Below are 16,018 nucleotides of genomic sequence, written 5' to 3'. Positions count from 1 at the left end.
TGCTCCCCTCCTGCTCCCCTCCTGCTCCCTCCTGCTCCCCTCCTGCTCCCCCCCTCCTGCTCCCTCCTGCTCCCCTCCTGCTCCCCTGCTCCCCTCCTGCTCCCTCCTGCTCCCCTCCTGCTCCCCTCCTGCTCCCCTCCTGCTCCCCTCCTGCTCCCCTCCTGCTCCCCTGCTCCGCTGCTGCTCCCCTCCTGCTCCCCTCCTGCTCCCCTGCTCCCCTCCTGCTCCCTCCTGCTCCCCTCCTGCTCCTTCCTGCTCCCCCCCTCCTGCTCCCCTCCTGCTCCCTCCTGCTCCCCTCCTGCTCCTTCCTGCTCCCCCCCTCCTGCTCCCCTGCTCCCCTGCTGCTCCCCTCCTGCTCCCTCCTGCTCCCCTCCTGCTCCCCCCCTCCTGCTCCCCTCCTGCTCCCTCCTGCTCCCCCCCTGCTCCCCTCCTGCTCCCTCCTGCTCCCCTCCTGCTCCCCTCCTGCTCCACCCCTCCTGCTCCCCTCCTGCTCCCCTGCTGCTCCCTCCTGCTCCCCTCCTGCTCCCCCCCTCCTGCTCCCCTCCTGCTCCCTCCTACTCCCCTCCTGCTCCCTCCTGCTCCCCTCCTGCTCCCCTCCTGCTCCCCCCTCCTGCTCCCTCCTGCTCCCCTCCTGCTCCCTCCTGCTCCCCTCCTGCTCCCTCCTGCTCCCCTGCTCCCCTCCTGCTCCCTCCTGCTCCCCTCCTGCTCCCCTCCTGCTCCCCTGCTCCCCTGCTGCTCCCTCCTGCTCCCCTCCTGCTCCCCTCCTGCTCCCTCCTGCCCCCTCCTGCTCCCCTCCTGCTCCCCTGCTCCCCTGCTGCTCCCTCCTGCTCCCCTCCTGCTCCCTCCTGCTCCCCCCTCCTGCTCCCTCCTGCTCCCCTCCTGCTCCCCTCCTGCTCCCCTGCTCCCCTGCTGCTCCCTCCTGCTCCCCTCCTGCTCCCTCCTGCTCCCCCCTCCTGCTCCCTCCTGCTCCCCTCCTGCCCCCCCCCTGCTCCCCTGCTCCCCTGCTCCCCCCCTCCTGCCCCCCTCCTGCTCCCCTCCTGCTCCCCTCCTGCTCCCTTGCTCCCCTCCTGCTCCCTTGCTCCCCTCCTGCTCCCTCCTGCCCCCTCCTGCTCCCTCCTGCTCCCTCCTGCTCCCCTCCTGCTCCCTCCTGCTCCCTTGCTCCCCTCCTGCTCCCTCCTGCTCCCCTCCTGCTCCCCTCCTGCTCCCCTCCTGCTCCACCCCTCCTGCTCCCCCCTCTTGCTCCCCTCCTGCTCCCTCCTGCTCCCCCCTCCTGCCCCCCTCCTGCTCCCCTCCTGCTCCCCTCCTGCTCCCTTGCTCCCCTCCTGCTCCCTTGCTCCCCTCCTGCTCCCTCCTGCTCCCCTCCTGCTCCCTCCTGCTCCCCTCCTGCTCCCCTCCTGCTCCCTTGCTCCCCTCCTGCTCCCTTGCTCCCCTCCTGCTCCCTCCTGCTCCCCTCCTGCTCCCTCCTGCTCCCCTCCTGCTCCCCTCCTGCTCCCTCCTGCTCCCCTCCTGCTCCCTCCTGCTCCCCTGCTCCCTCCTGCTCCCCCCTCCTGCTCCCCTCCTGCTCCCCTCCTGCTCCCTCCTGCTCCCCCCTCCTGCTCCCCTCCTGCTCCCCTCCTGCTCCCCTCCTGCTCCCTCCTGCTCCCCTCCTGCTCCCTCCTGCTCCCCTCCTGCTCCCTCCTGCTCCCTCCTGCTCCCCCCTCCTGCTCCCCTGCTCCCTCCTGCCCCCTCCTGCTCCCTCCTGCCCCCTCCTGCTCCTGCTCCCCTCCACGCTCTGGAAGCAAACAGGTGAAAGTAGTCCCTCTCGTTTTCTTTGTCTTTTCAATGTGTGAGCTCTTTAAACTTGTGTTGCTCAGTTTGTGATTAAAATAAAATATACAACAAAACGTAAAGTTGAAACACATTGAACTGTCTCTCTGGCCTTTAAACGCGAACGCGGGCTTAGTCAAAAGTGTCCGTTCTGGTCTTCCGTCTACATGTCCCGCACATGCGCAGTAACAGATGGAAGCAGGGGCAGCGTGAGCGGTCAAGTAAATAGAGTTCAACGACAATGAAATCCGCTCAATAAGCAGTTAAAAACCAAAGAAATCCCGCCAATAAGCAGTTGAAAGCCGGGGAAAGCTGAGGATAACGGAGAGTTTTAACGAAGGACACATGGAACAACCACTGCGGTAAGAGCTAACGGCTAACTGTTAACACCCGGTGTTTCGGATGAAGTAGTTTCCTTGTTAACTGCTGACCGACCTCCTCAAGTCTTCGTCGTTGATGATGTTACAAACCGACAGGCACCCGTAGCTGAAATGGAAAACGGCGTATAACCGTATTTACGATAGCACAGTGTCGAAGTGTCGTACCTTTTGTAATTCCTGTTTTGACATCTGCTGTGGCGAGCAGCTACAACAGACGTTAACAGAAGACGCCCACCAGTTAACAGGGCAACCAGTTAATCCGAAACACCAGGTCACCTGAACCATTAGAAGCTCTCCTCTTATTATTTTATTCATTTTATCCAAATTCACTCGGAACTTAATAAACGGCATCACAAACTGTTTTCTGAGTGAATGTTCCAAACTTCGTTGACACTGTATGATGATGAATCCAGCTTAATTCTGCTATCGAGCCCATGTGGGGACTTCTCAGTGGACATGTTGGTTTTATTTCTTGTCTATGTTTGTTGCTGAATGGATCTGTGGTTGCTGCTTTTGTGTTTTGATGAGCTGCTGGGCAGTTGAATTTCTCTTCAGGGGTTAATAAAGTTGTCTCACTATCTGTAGAGGTTCAGTCTAATAATTCGGCCTTGTTAATCCATTTTAAACACTTAATTGACAGTGTTTTGGGTTCTAAGTGATGTCAGCAGATTCCTTTGTCCCCTTGTTTGTTTCTCAGTCCCAGAGATGAAGAGCTGCAGGAGGAGTCGGACTGTCACCATGACAACAGTGACGGAAACAACAACAACAATAATCGACGAAAGGTCACACCTCCTATTGACTGTCACCTTTGACCTTTGTCTGCCTGTCAGTGTGTGTGTGTTTTATTTATTTATTTATTTATTTATTTATTTATTTCATAGGGACAACACACATTAATGAACAATTATATACAAATACAAATTCTACACAAATTGTAAATGTGCCAGATTATAGCAAAACTGCAAATTTATATCTGTAGTCAAGGCAGGTCACACAAGCAATACAACGTATAAAGGAATAGGAAATTGTGTGTGTGTGTGTGTGTGTGTGTGTGTGTGTGTGTGTGTGTGTGTGTGTGTGTGTGTGTGTGTGTGTGTGTGTGTGTGTGTGTGTGTGTGTGTGTGTGTGTGTGTGTGTGTGTGTGTGTATAGACGGTGTGTCCTGGTGCTGGTGAACACCCTCTGCAGTATAACTACACCTTCTGGTACAGCAGACGAACTCCAAGTCGACCTGCGAGTTCACTGAGTTACGAACAAAACATCAGGCAGATTGGAACAGTCGCCTCGGTAACACACACACACACAAACACACACACACACACACACACACACACACACACACACACACACGCAATGTAACGTGTGTGTGCGTGCGTGCATGCAGGTGGAGCAGTTCTGGAGGTTCTATAGTCACCTGGTGAGACCTGGAGATCTGAGTGGACACAGCGACTTCCACCTCTTCAAAGAGGGAATCAAACCCATGTGGGAGGTAACACTGCTCCTCCACCTGTCTCCACCCCTCCACCGGTCTGTCCTCTACCTGTCCCCACCCCTCCACCTGTCTGTCCTCCACCCGTCCATACTACTCCACCTGTCTGTAATCCACCTGTCCCCACCCCTCCAGCAGTCTGTCCTCCACCTGTCTGTCCTCCACCCTGCAGGATGAATGTAACCGTGGGGGTGGGAAGTGGATCATCCGGCTGCGTAAAGGTCTGTCCAGTCGTCTGTGGGAGAACATCATCCTGGCCATGCTGGGGGAGCAGTTTATGGTGGGGGAGGAGATCTGTGGAGCCGTGGTGTCGGTGCGCTTTCAGGTACTGTTATTACAACATCTTCTTCTTTGTTATCACACCTTATTACTGTTATTACAACTCTTTATTACTGGTAGTAATACACTTTATTACCATTATTACAATTCTTTATTACTGTTATTACAACTCTTTATTACTGGTAGTACAACACTTTATTACCATTATTACAATTCTTTATTACTGGTAGTACAATGCTTTATTACCATTATTACAATTCTTTATTACTGGTAGTACAATTCTTTATTACTGTTATTACAACTCTTTATTACTTGTAGTAATACACTTTATTACCATTATTACAATTCTTTATTACTGTTATTACAACTCTTTATTACTGGTAGTACAACACTTTATTACCATTATTACAATTCTTTATTACTGGTAGTACAATTCTTTATTACTGTTATTACAACTCTTTATTACTTGTAGTAATACACTTTATTACCATTATTACAATTCTTTATTACTGTTATTACAACTCTTTATTACTGGTAGTACAACACTTTATTACCATTATTACAATTCTTTATTACTGGTAGTACAATTCTTTATTGTCATTATTACAATTCTTTATTACTGTTATTACAACTCTTTATTACTGGTAGTACAATTCTTTATTACTATTATTACAATTCTTTATTACTGTTATTACAATTATTTATTACAATTCTTTATTACTATTATTACAACTCTTTATCACTGGTAGTACAACACTTTATTACCATTATTACAATTCTTTATCACTGGTAGTACAATTCTTTATTACTGTTATTACAACTCTTTATTACCATTATTACAATTCTTTATTACTGTTATTACAACTCTTTATTACTGGTAGTACAATTCTTTATTACCATTATTACAATTCTTTATTACTGGTAGTACAACTCTTTATTACTGGTAGTACAATTCTTTATTACCATTATTACAATTCTTTATTACTGTTATTACAACTCTTTATTACTGGTAGTACAACACTTTATTACCATTATTACAATTCTTTATTACTGGTAGTACAATTCTTTATTACCATTATTACAATTCTTTATTACTTTTATTACAACTCTTTATTACTGGTAGTACAATTCTTTATTACCATTATTACAATTCTTTATTACTGTTATTACAATTCTTTATTACAATTCTTTATTACTATTATTACAACTCTTTATCACTGGTAGTACAACACTTTATTACCATTATTACAATTCTTTATCACTGGTAGTACAATTCTTTATTACTGTTATTACAACTCTTTATTACCATTATTACAATTCTTTATTACTGTTATTACAACTCTTTATTACTGGTAGTACAATTCTTTATTACCATTATTACAATTCTTTATTACTGGTAGTACAACTCTTTATTACCATTATTACAATTCTTTAGTACTGGTAGTACAATTCTTTATTACTGGTAGTACAACACTTTATTACCATTATTATAACCCTTTATAACTGTTATCACACCTTTATTATGGTCCAAACACTGAAAGAGCCAAAGGACCTGATTGGAATTAAAGACTATTAACTGTCATACTTTTTTCATTATGGAAAAACATGTTGTTGAGGACGTATACAGCCTAAACCTTTTGCAGTACTTTGCTCAGTTTTCAGGCCCGATGAGGAATTGAATCATTTGGAGGAATCACACATGTGACTGGAAACATGGCTCAACAGTGCCACCTGGAAAATTAGAAAACTTCAGTCCCTGGATCCTGTTTCATTGAGCTACGACAGTTAGTTCCCATATGTCACTCCCCGAGACGCACTGAACAGGCTCTTACATGCATATGTCACTCCCCGAGACGCACTGAACAGGCTCTTACATGCATATGTCACTCCCCGAGACGCACTGAACAGGCTCTTACATGCATATGTCACTCCCCGAGACGCACTGAACAGGCTCTTACATGCATATGTCACTCCCCGAGACGCACTGAACAGGCTCTTACATGCATATGTCACTCCCCGAGACTCACTGAACAGGCTCTTACATGCATATGTCACTCCCCGAGACTCACTGAACAGGCTCTTACATGCATATGTCACTCCCCGAGACGCACTGAACAGGCTCTTACATGCATATGTCACTCCCCGAGACTCACTGAACAGGCTCTTACATGCATATGTCACTCCCCGAGACTCACTGAACAGGCTCTTACATGCATATCGGAAAGTTAACAGGAAGTCCACACTTTTGAAATCTATATTGGATTTTCACAGACTTTTGGAGCACATTGTATTTACACCAAGTACCACCCAGAAAATACCTGGCTCTCCAAGTACCACCCAGAAAATACCTGGCTCTCCAAGTACCACCCAGAAAATACTTGGCTCTCCAAGTACCACCCAGAAAATACTTGGCTCTCCAAGTACCACCATAATGACCAACACTATACAGTAGTAGGTTTTACTCCTAAAGAAGTATATTTAATATATCAGCCATTGTAACATTGTACACAGTTAGATTAGTAATACTACACTTAAATATAGGAAAATAAAAGACTGTACTTAAATAATGATTCAATTAAAATATATTACACAGAAAAGTTAAATAAACATTGTACTTCAACAAATGAAACACAAACAACAAAAAACTTCTTAAAGATGAAATAAAACTGTCCTGTACTTAAATGTTAAGTAAACAATGTAAAGTACTTCATTAAAAAAATATCTAAACAGGCTGCCTGAACCACACACACACACACACACACACACACACACACACACACACACACACACACACACACACACACACACGGGGCTTTTCCACCAAAAGAACCAGGTTCTAGATCAGCCGGTTCTCAAATGAGCACCTCCAAAGAACCGGTTATTTTTCCACCGTTAGCGGAGCCAGTAGAGCGACGTCACTGCGTCACTCCAAAACGTGACACGTCACTGATTTCACCAATTTCACACTGACAGCCCTCACCCAGGAACCAGGAGACGGACTGTCTTCATGGGTTTAGTCCGGGTCCCTGTGCTCACCCAGGAACCAGGAGACGGACTGTCTTCAGTGGTTTAGTCCGGGTCCCTGTGCTCACCCAGGAACCAGGAGACGGACTGTCTTCATGGGTTTAGTCCGGGTCCCTGTGCTCACCCAGGAACCAGGAGACGGACTGTCTTCATGGGTTTAGTCCGGGTCCCTGTGCTCACCCAGGAACCAGGAGACGGACTGTCTTCATGGGTTTAGTCCGGGTCCCTGTGCTCACCCAGGAACCAGGAGACGGACTGTCTTCATGGGTTTAGTCCGGGTCCCTGTGCTCACCCAGGAACCAGGAGACGGACTGTCTTCATGGGTTTAGTCCGGGTCCCTGTGCTCACCCAGGAACCAGGAGACGGACTGTCTTCATGGGTTTAGTCCGGGTCCCTGTGCTCACCCAGGAACCAGGAGACGGACTGTCTTCATGGGTTTAGTCCGGGTCCCTGTGCTCACCCAGGAACCAGGAGACGGACTGTCTTCAGTGGTTTAGTCCGGGTCCCTGTGCTCACCCAGGAACCAGGAGACGGACTGTCTTCATGGGTTTAGTCCGGGTCCCTGTGCTCACCCAGGAACCAGGAGACGGACTGTCTTCATGGGTTTAGTCCGGGTCCCTGTGCTCACCCAGGAACCAGGAGACGGACTGTCTTCATGGGTTTAGTCCGGGTCCCTGTGCTCACCCAGGAACCAGGAGACGGACTGTCTTCAGTGGTTTAGTCCGGGTCCCTGTGCTCACCCAGGAACCAGGAGACGGACTGTCTTCATGGGTTTAGTCCGGGTCCCTGTGCTCACCCAGGAACCAGGAGACGGACTGTCTTCATGGGTTTAGTCCGGGTCCCTGTGCTCACCCAGGAACCAGGAGACGGACTGTCTTCATGGGTTTAGTCCGGGTCCCTGTGCTCACCCAGGAACCAGGAGACGGACTGTCTTCATGGGTTTAGTCCGGGTCCCTGTGCTCACCCAGGAACCAGGAGACGGACTGTCTTCATGGGTTTAGTCCGGGTCCCTGTGCTCACCCAGGAACCAGGAGACGGACTGTCTTCATGGGTTTAGTCCGGGTCCCTGTGCTCACCCAGGAACCAGGAGACGGACTGTCTTCACGGGTTTAGTCCGGGTCCCTGTGCTCACCCAGGAACCAGGAGACGGACTGTCTTCACGGGTTTAGTCCGGGTCCCTGTGCTCACCCAGGAACCAGGAGACGGACTGTCTTCATGGGTTTAGTCCGGGTCCCTGTGCTCACCCAGGAACCAGGAGACGGACTGTCTTCATGGGTTTAGTCCGGGTCCCTGTGCTCACCCAGGAACCAGGAGACGGACTGTCCCAGTGGTTTAGTCCGGGTCCCTGTGCTCACCCAGGAACCAGGAGACGGACTGTCCCAGTGGTTTAGTCCGGGTCGAGAGCCGCGGCTCCGCCAACACAGATTAAATAATCCCGTTCCCTCGTGTTATTAACTTCAGGGAACCACTTATTATATCGTTCCCTCATGTTATTTTTATTTCTCTCTAGAACCACTCTGGGGCTCCGTGTTCTCTGGAGTTTTCCTCTTCGTAGGTAGAGGTACCTCCAGAGGTACCTCTATAATAAGATACCTCCAGAGGTACCTCCAGAGATAGCTCCGCCCCCAGCTGATGACACGTTGGGTCCTAGTCTGGCTCCTCTCTGGTCCCAGTCTGGCTCCTCTCTGGTCCCGGTCTGGCTCCTCTCTGGTCCCGGTCTGGCTCCTCTCGGGTCCCAGTCGGGCTCCTCTCTGGTCCCAGTCGGGATCCTCTCTGGTCCCAGTCTTGCTCCTCTCTGGTCCCAGTCGGGCTCCTCTCTGGTCCCAGTCTGGCTCCTCTCGGGTCCCAGTCTGGCTCCTCTCGGGTCCCAGTCGGGCTCCTCTCTGGTCCCAGTCTGGCTCCTCTCTGATCCCAGTCTGGCTCCTGGTCCAGCTATGAAGGGGGACCAGCGTAGCAGCAGTTCAGCTCCGGTCTGGCCGGGGCTTTGGCAGTGGAAAGACTAAGAACTGGTGCTAAGGCTGGTCCTGGACCAGAACTAGAACCTGGTTCTTTCTGGTGGAAATTTATATTTATTTCAGTGATCCTTTGGCGTACCACTAGAGGGAGCCCCGAGTACCACTAGTGGTATGCGTACCACACTTTGAGAATGACTGTTCTAGAGAGAACTAGTCCAAGGGGGTAATTCTAATTTACCTGATCTGCACCAAGTTCACACAGTGCATCAGAGTCCGGCCCTGATCTCAGCTACGTCACAGTGACGACCATCAGCCATGGCGCCACCTGCTGGAAACAGGAAGTGTAGTGGACATGCTCGGATTGGCTCAAACTTCACACGTTGCATGAGAGTCCACGTCTGATCACAGTTAACACCATTGGTCATAGCCCCCTGCCTGCACCTACTGAGGTACAGGGCAGAGGAGCAGTGTGCAGCCAGAATGAAGGTGCCTGTGAGCCTGAGCTCAGGGCAGCAAATCCCAGGCTTTACAACTTTGAATCCTTCAGACAGCAGAAGTCAGGTGAATAAAAAACACTACTGACTCGACTGGTGAGTTGTCTGTATGTTCAGGATGGGAAGCTGAAAACAGACTTTCAATTACAAATATCTTTCCAACAGTTTATGTTTACAGGAGCAGTTTATTTATTGCTTTATACATTATTTGTGAAGTTTTAAATTCTACCAGATCCTCAAACTTTAAGGTGTGTACTTATAAAAACAGTGTATTGGTGTGTTCATGATATCCTACATTATTTACTATACGAGAGGCTCTTTGTAGTATTGTGCTCAGTGAATGTAAGGTGGTTTTCTAGGTAGTGCCCCATACTTCCACACAGTACTTTAAATCTGGTACCACCAGTGTAGAATCCAGAATACACAGTACTCTGCCTTGCTCCCATCACTCCGCTGCTCCGGAGACTTTTATGTTTCCAGCAGATTTTGATGAAGAATCACATCCAGGAATTTATTCTCACTCTTTATCTTCCAACTTTATTGATCAGTACTTTTACCTGCATATTTATTTCGCGTTTTCCAAACAGCATACGTTTGGTTTTATTTCAATTTGATTTGAATTTCATTAGTTTTTAGTTTACTCAGTTCTGCTGACCGCCTCCAAAAGCTGCTGCAAGTTTTCCGTCACAAAAACTATTAGTGTCATCTGCAACGAGCACAAACCTTAAGAGGTGTGACACCCGACATATATCATTAATATACTGAATAAATCATTTCAGGACACAACCGACCCCTGTGGGACGCCACGCATGTTGATTTGTAATCCCCTATTTGTTTTATTACTTATGTAGCTTCTCATCCATTTTAGTACATATTCTTCCTGTTTATTAATCAACATATAATGATCAATTGACCCTGTTCCAGCAGCTCAGCTGTTCCTTCATAGGGGCGACTCAACCCCCTCCTCACCACTGGCTCTGCTGCTCACACTAAATCACTTTTTAAAAATGATCTCGGTTCTCAGCACAAATCTCCTCTTTTTACAAAGTTCAGCTCAGTTCCATGAATGTAGAGCTGAATCATCTAGAATCCAGGACATTTGGCAAACTTCAGTAAAGTTTATTAACCAAACTAGTAAAAGAAGCTGCCAGCGGAGGGATGCCGGCGGCCCAGGGACAGTGGAAACGGTGTGTTGTCACTGAACACCGACCCAAACAACAGACCGGCCTACCGGGATTGTCCCGGTCCTTCTGGTCAGCCCCTCCGGGCCTGGCTGTGACCATTGAGCTGGAAGCATACTCACACAGTATGATAATGTAGAATGCTGCTTATCTCATTGGTCGAGGTACGGTTACCTGCCATCAAGGTATCAGCAGACAACAGACGTTCATCCAGAGCAGCTTGGGGGGTGGGGGTGGGGGGGGACTCGGACCAGGACCAGACACCTTCGACCAGGAAAGGCTTTTCATCTTTGTACAAACGAACAGGAACACCGAGACAGGAGGGCGTGGAACACACAACTGACTAACTAACTAGACTAACCAACCTAATAGAATCCCCAATAATCTCATTTAAAGTCCCGCCAATCCAAACTCCTATTACCATTTGTAATCACAACTGATCACTACTGTTACTGTTATTACAACTGATCATTACTATTATTACAACTGATCATTACTATTATTACAACTGATCACTACTGTTGCTGTTATTACAACTGATCACTACTGTTGCTGTTATTACAACTGATCACTACTGTTGCTGTTATTACAACTGATCATTACTGTTATTACAACTGATCATTACTATTATTACAACTGATCACTACTGTTACTATTACAACTGATCATTACTGTTATTACAACTGATCACTACTATTATCACAACTGATCACTACTGTTGCTGTTATTACAACTGATCATTACTATTATTACAACTGATCACTACTGTTATTACAACTGATCATTACTATTATTACAACTGATCACTACTGTTACTATTACAACTGATCATTACTATTATTACAACTGATCACTACTGTTGCTGTTATTACAACTGATCATTACTATTATTACAACTGATCACTACTGTTACTATTACAACTGATCATTACTATTATTACAACTGATCACTACTGTTACTGTTATTACAACTGATCATTACTATTATTACAACTGATCACTACTGTTACTATTACAACTGATCATTACTATTATTACAACTGATCACTACTGTTGCTGTTATTACAACTGATCACTACTATTATTACAACTGATCATTACTGTTGCTGTTATTACAACTGATCATTAATATTATTACAACTGATCACTCCTTTTGCTGTTATTACAACTGATCATTACTGTTATTACAACTGATCACTACTGTTACTGTTATTACAACTGATCATTACTATTATTACAACTGATCATTACTATTATTACAACTGATCACTACTGTTGCTGTTATTACAACTGATCATTACTATTATTACAACTGATCACTCCTTTTGCTGTTATTACAACTGATCATTGCTATTATTACAACTGATCATTACTATTATTACAACTGATCACTACTTTTGCTGTTATTACAACTGATCATTACTATTATTACAACTGATCATTACAATTATTACAACTGATCACTACTGTTGCTGTTATTACAACTGATCATTACTATTATTACAACTGATCATTACTATTATTACAACTGATCACTACTTTTGCTGTTATTACAACTGATCATTACTATTATTACAACTGATCATTACTATTATTACAACTGATCACTACTGTTGCTGTTATTACAACTGATCACTACTGTTACTGTTATTACAACTGATCATTACTATTATTACAACTGATCACTACTGTTACTGTTATTACAACTGATCATTACTATTATTACAACTTATCACTACTGTTGCTGTTATTACAACTGATCACTACTGTCTCTGTTATTACAACTGATCATTACTATTATTACAACTGATCATTACTATTATTACAACTGATCACTACTGTTGCTGTTATTACAACTGATCACTACTATTATTACAACTGATCACTCCTTTTGCTGTTATTACAACTGATCATTACTATTATTACAACTGATCATTACTATTATTACAACTGATCACTACTTTTGCTGTTATTACAACTGATCATTACTATTATTACAACTGACCACTCCTTTTGCTGTTATTACAACTGATCATTACTATTATTACAACTGATCATTACTATTATTACAACTGATCACTACTGTTGCTGTTATTACAACTGATCATTACTATTATTATAACTGATCATTACTATTATTACAACTGATCACTACTTTTGCTGTTATTACAACTGATCATTACTATTATTACAACTGATCACTACTGTTGCTGTTATTACAACTGATCATTACTATTAATACAACTGATCATTACTGTTATTACAACTGATCACTACTGTTGCTGTTATTACAACTGATCATTACTATTATTACAACTGATCATTACTATTATTACAACTGATCACTACTGTTGCTGTTATTACAACTGATCACTACTATTATTACAACTGATCATTACTGTTGCTGTTATTACAACTGATCACTACTGTTGCTGTTATTACAACTGATCATTACTATTATTACAACTGATCATTACTATTATTACAACTGATCACTACTGTTGCTGTTATTACAACTGATCACTACTATTATTACAACTGATCATTACTGTTGCTGTTATTACAACTGATCATTACTATTATTACAACTGATCATTACTATTATTACAACTGATCACTACTATTATTACAACTGATCACTACTGTTGCTGTTATTACAACTGATCATTACTATTATTACAACTGATCACTACTGTTACTGTTATTACAACTGATCACTACTATTATTACAACTGACCACTCCTTTTGCTGTTATTACAACTGATCATTACTATTATTACAACTGATCATTACTATTATTACAACTGATCACTACTGTTGCTGTTATTACAACTGATCATTACTATTATTACAACTGATCACTACTGTTGCTGTTATTACAACTGATCACTACTATTATTACAACTGATCACTACTGTTGCTGTTATTACAACTGATCATTACTATTATTACAACTGATCACTACTATTATTACCACTGATTATTACTGTAGCTGTTATTACAACAGATCTGCTATTACAACTGTTTATTACTGTTATCACGCTTTATCACTACACACAGAACTACACCTACAGGACTACAACTATAATACTGCTGCCAGTATTACTAGCACTACTACAGTACCATTACTCTTGTACTACTATCAGCACTATGACTAGCGTACTACTGCCTCAGTACTTCTTGTCTGACGGTCTCAGGAGGACATCTTGTCCATCTGGAACCGGACGTCCAACGATCACACGACCACGTCCAGAATCCGAGACACTTTGAGACGAGTCCTGAACCTCCCGGCCAACACCATCATGGAGTACAAGACCCACAACGACAGCCTCAGGTACTGCAACTACTGGTACTGGTAGTACTGCTGCTGGTACTGGTATTACTGCTACTGCTGGTACTGCTACTAGTACGGCTGGTACTGCTCTCACCCCTCCACTCCTCTCACTCACTCACTCACCTCCACTCCTCTCAATCCATCTCACTCACTCACTCACTCTCTCACTCACCTCCACTCCTCTCAATCCATCTCACTCACTCACTCACTCACTCACTCACTCACTCACTCACTCACTCACTCACTCACTCACTCACTCACCTCCACTCCTCTCAATCCATCTCACTCACTCTCTCACTCTCACTCACTCACTCACTCACTCACTCACTCACTCACTCACTCACTCACTCACTCACCTCCACTCCTCTCACTCACTCACTCACTCACTCTCTCACTCACCTCCACTCCTCTCAATCCATCTCACTCACTCACTCTCTCACTCACCTCCACTCCTCTCAACCCATCTCTCTCACTCTCTCACTCACTCACTCACTCACCTCCACTCCTCTCAATCCATCTCACTCACTCACTCTCTCACTCACTCACTCACCTCCATTCCTCTCAATCCATCTCTCTCACTCACTCACTCAATCACGTACTCCCTCCACTCCTCTCACCCCCTCTCACTCATTCACCCCTCCACTCCTCTCACCCCCTCTCACTCATTCACCCCTCCACTCCTCTCCATCCATCTCACTCACTCACTCATTCACCCCTCCACTCCTCTCAATCACTCCCCCCCTCCACTCCTCTCACCCCTCTCATTCTTCTGCTTGTGTTTCAGGGACAACTCCAGCTTCAGAAACACCAAGATCTCCCTGTAAAGAGAGCCAATCAGGATGTGGCTTATTGTCTCACCAGCCAATCAGAACACACCTCATGCACTTCAGCCATGGTGTGTGTGTGTGTGTGTGTGTGTGTGTGTGTGTATGCGTTGGGAACGGACCAATGAAATGACAGAAAAGGACTGAAGCTGTTTGTGTCTGATCGGCGATTGGTTGACATATCATGTTAGTTTGGAAGTAATTGTTTTTTTTCTGTAAATAAAGTGAATCTGCTGTAAACTCACATCCTTGTTTCACTCTACGTTCAACCCGGAGAGAGACGAGTTAATGGTGGTGCTTCTGAGCAAGGCATGTTTCTCACGAGAGCAGCGCTGAGCCAGCTGGCAGCTCGCTGCTGATCTAATCTGCCCCTATTCCTGGCAGCAGACCAACTGGGAGCTGTGATCTCTGAACATGGAGCTAATCCAGATCAGGATTACCAGCTGAGCCCTGAGCAGAGCACTGGTGCTAACTGCTGCTAACTGCTGCTAATTACCGCTAACTACTGCTAACTGCTACTAATTACTGCTAACTGCTGCTAATTACTGCTAACTGCTACTAATCACTGCTAACTGCTGCTAACTGCTACTAATTACTGCTAACTGCTGCTAATTACTGCTAACTGCTGCTAATTACTGCTAACTGCTACTAATCACTGCTAACTGCTACTAATTACTGCTAACTGCTGCTAATTACTGCTAACTGCTACTAATCACTGCTAACTGCTGCTAATTACTGGTAACTGCTGCTAATTACTGCTAATTGCGGCTAACTGCTGCTAATTACTGCTAACTGCTACTAATTACTGGTAACTGCTGCTAATTACTGCTAACTGCTACTAATTACTAGTAACTGCTGCTAATTACTAGTAACTGCTGCTAATTACTGCTAATTGCTGCTAACTGCTGCTAATTACTGCTAACTGCTGCTAACTGCTACTAATTACTGGTAACTGCTACTAATTACTAGTAACTGCTGCTAACTGCTACTAATTACTGGTAACCGGTGCTCGCTGCTGCTGGCTGCTGCTAACTAGCAGACCAGAGTCAGTGGCCGCTACTGAGAGCTGTGCTGACTGCTGCTAGCTACTGCTAACTGGTGCTTGCTACTGCTAACTGGTGTTAGCTGCTGCTAACGACTGCTAACTGCTGCTAACTAGCATACCAGAGTCAGTGGCCGCTACTGAGAGCTGTGCTGACTGCTGCTAGCTAGTACTAGCTGCTGTTAACTGGTGCTAGCTACTGCTAACTGCT

The 16,018-nt window shown here is 45.5% G+C and overlaps 1 protein-coding gene across 3 annotated transcripts; it reads left to right on the top strand.

The window, feature by feature from the left end:
• The first annotated feature begins 1,967 nt into the window (after positions 1-1,967).
• eif4e2rs1 (eukaryotic translation initiation factor 4E family member 2 related sequence 1) lies at positions 1,968-15,010 on the top strand. Of its 3 annotated transcripts, none has more exons than XM_080493808.1 (7): positions 1,968-2,168; positions 2,884-2,968; positions 3,338-3,472; positions 3,570-3,674; positions 3,847-3,999; positions 13,805-13,941; positions 14,726-15,010. In XM_080493808.1, exons 1-7 carry the CDS (start codon positions 2,152-2,154, stop codon positions 14,763-14,765), a joined length of 672 nt encoding a protein of 223 aa, XP_080349934.1. In that variant the 5' UTR covers positions 1,968-2,151; the 3' UTR covers positions 14,766-15,010. The 3 variants fall into 3 exon arrangements, with proteins under 3 accessions (XP_080349934.1, XP_080349933.1, XP_080349932.1); XM_080493807.1 differs by having other exon boundaries at positions 2,884-3,011; XM_080493806.1 differs by having other exon boundaries at positions 2,884-3,017.
• Positions 15,011-16,018: the final 1,008 nt, after the last annotated feature.

The sequence above is a fragment of the Lipophrys pholis genome (genome assembly GCF_963383615.2).
Source record: "Lipophrys pholis genome assembly, contig: SCAFFOLD_48, whole genome shotgun sequence".
Classification (NCBI taxonomy): Eukaryota; Metazoa; Chordata; class Actinopteri; order Blenniiformes; family Blenniidae; genus Lipophrys; species Lipophrys pholis.
Note: the sequence above shows the minus strand (reverse complement) of the source record. Positions and strands in the feature narration are given on the sequence as shown.

Coding starts and splice junctions, on each gene's coding strand:
- eif4e2rs1 (XM_080493806.1), top strand. CDS start 2,892: ATGAAGAGCTGCAGGAGGAGTCGGACTGTCACCATGACAACAGTGACG. Junction 3,018..3,337: donor ACCTTTGTCTGCCTGTCAGT/GTGTGTGTGTTT, acceptor GTGTGTGTATAG/ACGGTGTGTCCTGGTGCTGG. Junction 3,473..3,569: donor AGATTGGAACAGTCGCCTCG/GTAACACACACA, acceptor GCGTGCATGCAG/GTGGAGCAGTTCTGGAGGTT.